The 4,417-nt window shown below is 38.3% G+C and overlaps 1 protein-coding gene across 1 annotated transcript; it reads left to right on the top strand.

The window, feature by feature from the left end:
• The first annotated feature begins 565 nt into the window (after nucleotides 1-565).
• On the top strand, nucleotides 566-3,971 carry LOC122640901 (60S ribosomal protein L11). The gene is made up of 5 exons (XM_043834182.1): nucleotides 566-707; nucleotides 814-921; nucleotides 1,019-1,061; nucleotides 1,164-1,359; nucleotides 3,697-3,971. Exons 1-5 carry the CDS (start codon nucleotides 705-707, stop codon nucleotides 3,890-3,892), a joined length of 546 nt encoding a protein of 181 aa, XP_043690117.1. The 5' UTR covers nucleotides 566-704; the 3' UTR covers nucleotides 3,893-3,971.
• Nucleotides 3,972-4,417: the final 446 nt, after the last annotated feature.

Here is a 4,417-nt window from a genome sequence, read left to right as displayed (position 1 = left end):
AAACATCTCATTTTGAACAAAAAAAAAAAAAGGGTTAAATTACACGTCACCCCCTGGTTTTTGAAAAAACTCAAATCACCCCCTGATTTAGACCCCAATATGACAAATTAGTCCCTACCATTAGTTTTATGCGGTTAAGTGATGATGTCAGCTAGTTAAATAAATTTAAATTCTTAAACTACCATTGACTAATATTGAAGATGAAGGAAGGGTAGTATTGTAAATTTAATTCTAATGTTCAATACAAGGGTAAAATAGTCCTTTCACATCAATAATTAACAGTAGACTAACACCGTCATTGTAGAAGGGGTGATTTGAGTTTTTTCAAAAATCAAGGGATGATCTGAGTTTCGTTTGAAAATCAAGGGGTGACGTGTAATTTACCCAAAAAAAAACCATCCCGTTGAGTTAACGGGACCAAACCTAGGTCTCGTTCCCATTTATTAATGGGACAGTTCGATACCGGGTTTTAGCGGGATGGTTTTGGGACTTTCCGATTCTCGTCCTAAATTGACAACCTTAATTTGATCCCTATCAAGGGCAGTTTGGTCATAAGACACCGGCTAGTCCAAAACAAAACCCTAGGAAGTTTAGGTCTCCGTGTATTCTTAATTTCAAGGGTTTCTTCCGTTTCTCCCCTTCATTTCCTTCCACAGCCAGCGACCCACAGACCTGCTGCTGTGTGAACTCGGTCACTGGAAGCTATGGTAGATCTCTCTTATGTTTTACCTCAATATCTTTGTTTCACTGTGATTGAATCTTTGCTTTGAATGCAGTTTTGTTCCTAACTGTTTGGTTCTGTAATTAAAACAGGCTTCAGAGAAGAAGCTCTCCAACCCTATGAGGGAGATTAAGGTGCAGAAGCTCGTGCTCAATATCTCCGTCGGAGAAAGCGGAGATCGTCTTACCAGAGCCGCTAAGGTTTTCTAATACCGTCAGTTTTAATTTACCGATCCGCAAGAATCATAGATCTATTGTTCTAAATCAGATTCCGTTTTGTTTATTGTTCTGCTGATAGGTGTTAGAGCAGCTCAGTGGACAAACCCCTGTGTTCTCCAAGGGTAGGATCTTAAGTGATTGGTTGATTGCGCTTATGTGAACCTGATTATGTTTCTCCCAGCAGCTAATGTTTTGTTTATTTTTTTTTTTTCCCAAATAAACAGCTAGGTACACAGTTCGATCGTTTGGGATCAGACGTAACGAAAAGATCGCTTGCTACGTTACCGTCAGGGGTGACAAGGCAATGCAACTTCTGGAAAGCGGATTGAAGGTGAAAGAATACGAGCTCCTGAGGAGGAACTTCAGTGATACCGGCTGCTTTGGCTTTGGTATTCAGGAACACATCGATCTTGGAATCAAGTAAGATGAAAGTCTCCTTATAATTATTTCCGTTAAATTTCATGCCAGTGATTCCTTGTGCCATACGGTACCTTCGTTTGCAAGATAATTGGTGGAAGTTTAATTCAGATGAGTCTAGAATTTCGGTGGCTGTTATATCGTTGTTGTATGTGCCACAGAGTGAAATTTGAGTGTATGATGTGTTTTAGAAAACCATGTTTAGATTAACTTATTTACAATTTTATTTGGAGGTCGAATAAGTGTTTTGAGACAATTACATTAATGGTCTCAGTATATGGGTTCCAATTACTTGGTTAGGACATTAGCTGTTGGGATGCTTTTGTCATAGGTTGCTCCTTTTATGGTTTTTGTGTTCAGGTATATCGGTTTCACATCGACTGGATTTCCTCATATTTAATCATATTGTTAGTGCTTGTCATGTTGCCTATTGTAGATCCAAGAAAGACTTGTCAGTACGTGAAAATGTTTATTCTGTATGTGCTTCCAAGAACAATTAAATGTTCGAGTACCTAATCTTTCAAAGAGAATGTTCTAATGGAACTTATCTTGGCCTTTTTTGGTTTTGTAAGTTTGACACTTGAAGTAAGGTTGTCCTTTTTATACTTTTATTGAAGGTGTGATTGCCAATATGAGACTGTTATTCATGTTGTCCTTGTGGTTATTCCTCCTAAACTTTGACCCTTTAATCCTTGCCTCAAGTTGTCCTTTCTAACCAAGCTCTTGACAGAACAAGTTTGGCCACCAGATGGCCTAGGTTGTTTCCAGAGCTGTGAATAAGAATCCATAGATTAATTGTTGCATGGTAATCTTTCCCCCACCCCAACATAAACCCCAAACATGAGACTCTGTTTAATCATATCCGTTGTAAATTTTTTTTTTTTTGGGGGGGGAGGTGTTTGTTCTGAGAAGTTTATTAAAGTCTGATGAGTGGGGTGTATCATGGAAATATATTTTCAACTTTGTGTTGTTTGTGCACTTGATGTGTGCGGTTAAACATATATTCTTGTGGATTTATAATTTAGATGGATGTGTTGGTGTGTTTTATGATATAAAAAATGAAGCATTGTTTCATTGCCTGCATATGAAGTTCTCTAGGAAGCACCAAGAAACGTAGGGGTGTCAAAACCAGGCCTGGATCGGCAGACCCAACCAAACCGAAACGACTAAGCATGAAACCTGTCAGACTGTTTAATAAATGGTTTGTTTTCGGTTTTTAGATTTTTTTTATTGGAATTAATTGGTCAGTCCCAGTCCAAACCAATTAACCTCATAGATTGACTGATTAAGCGACAAATAACCGACAGATTACTGACCAAAGACCCATTAGGAGTAATTAGTGGTGTCAGCCTGGTCAAACTAATGACCCAAACCATGTTTGAAACCAGTTGGGCCGTTAATAATCAAGTTTGAATCTCTCCACTATCTGTCCCTCTCAGTTAGACTCTCCTTCCCTACCCCCTTCTTAATCTCCAATGTGGGTTTCGAAATGAATGCACCTTCTTAGTTCTTTCTCCTCCCTTGGAGCAAAAGGTTATCTCACCCCCCCCCCCCCCCCACACACACACACGAACTCATGAGAGGGAATGAGAATGTGATGCCTATAAATAAGCCAGGAAAATAAATGACTGCTTATTAAATGACCGCTTATTAACTTGTCTTGATCTTGGCTCCCAACAATAGCCCGATAGACTTGGACTGATTAGCCAGGACCAACAAATGACCGCTTATTAACTTGTCCCGATCTGGGCTCCCCAAAGGTGCAAGTCTGATTAAGCCTGACCGAAACTGACCAGACCAACCGGTAGGACACCTTTTCAGAGAATTGTTCTAACAGTCTTATTAGTTGATGATTATTGCATGGATTAGGCATGGATATGTTAGAGTTCTGCCCTAGATTGTGCATTTTAATTTTATAGCGTATTTCTTCCACAACAACTGTATGTTCATATTTGATCATATTGTGAATACATAAGGCTATTACAGTTCCAACACAAGATTCATAAATATATGGCAAGTCCTCTATTCAGTCCATTTGGTTCACCAAGTGCAACTAAATATTTTTGTCTCTAATCTTTCAAATAGTATCATTATGGAACTTGTATTGTTTTGAGTCTTTTAGGTCAAAACTGGTAGTATAGATTTTCCGATCTTTCTATTTCTTTTGTTATTTTAATTCTATTTCTATTCAATTTCTGATTGTCAACTTATAATGTTATAATTGTTGATCATTTCCTACTTGCTGTTCTGCTTGAAACAGTGATGAAATTTGTTCTCTTTTAATTTTAAGTTGTATTGGACTAGTTGGATATGCATTTATATGATGCCTTTCTATTTCAGGTATGATCCCTCGACAGGTATTTATGGTATGGACTTCTATGTTGTCCTGGAACGTCCAGGCTACCGTGTAGGTCGTCGACGCAGGTGCAAGTCCCGTGTTGGAATCCAGCATAGGGTCACAAAGGAGGATTCAATGAAGTGGTTCCAGGTCAAATATGAGGGTGTGATCCTTAACAAGTCTCAGGCAAACACTTAGATGAGAAACATCTTTAGGCCAATTTCAAGTTTTGACAAGCTGAAGTTACCATTTTGTTTTTGTAGACAGTTGTTTACTCGTAATTTTGCCCAAAAATTGGCCATAGCAGAGCAGTTTGTGATTTTTGTCGTAGGATGGGTTTTGGTTATTTTGTTTTTATGATTCACATGGAGTCTTACCTTAAAACATGTTGAGACTGATTATTGCTCATACCATTAGCTGTCTCATTTGCTGGAAGGCTGATTAGCTATTGTTCATTGTGTAGTTCCAAATGTGCCAGTGAATTTTTTTTATGCCAATTTCGCATTTAATTTTTAATGGTTAATTTACCAGTTAAGTTGATTTCTATTGAAAACTCCTAGGAAATTAGCCCACTGGTTGGATCCAGTTTTGCACTCCTTACATCTGCTTATAAAATCTCTTGAGACCAGATTTTGGAAATTATTCAAGGCAATGGAGTTGGGTGTGGTTTGAACTTGAGGGCCAATGGCCTTAGTAGACTTGGTCAGACTAAGTTATAAAAGG

The sequence above is a fragment of the Telopea speciosissima genome, chromosome 9 (assembly GCF_018873765.1).
Source record: "Telopea speciosissima isolate NSW1024214 ecotype Mountain lineage chromosome 9, Tspe_v1, whole genome shotgun sequence".
NCBI classification, from domain to species: Eukaryota; Viridiplantae; Streptophyta; class Magnoliopsida; order Proteales; family Proteaceae; genus Telopea; species Telopea speciosissima.
The sequence above is the reverse complement of the archived record's forward strand: the minus strand, read 5'-3'. Positions and strand labels throughout refer to the sequence as shown.

What these genes read in the sequence shown, in the direction of transcription:
- LOC122640901 (XM_043834182.1), top strand. An exon ending in GTCTTACCAGAGCCGCTAAG is followed by an intron (nt 922 to 1,018) that starts GTTTTCTAATAC and finishes TTCTGCTGATAG; the next exon opens with GTGTTAGAGCAGCTCAGTGG. An exon ending in AACCCCTGTGTTCTCCAAGG is followed by an intron (nt 1,062 to 1,163) that starts GTAGGATCTTAA and finishes CCAAATAAACAG; the next exon opens with CTAGGTACACAGTTCGATCG.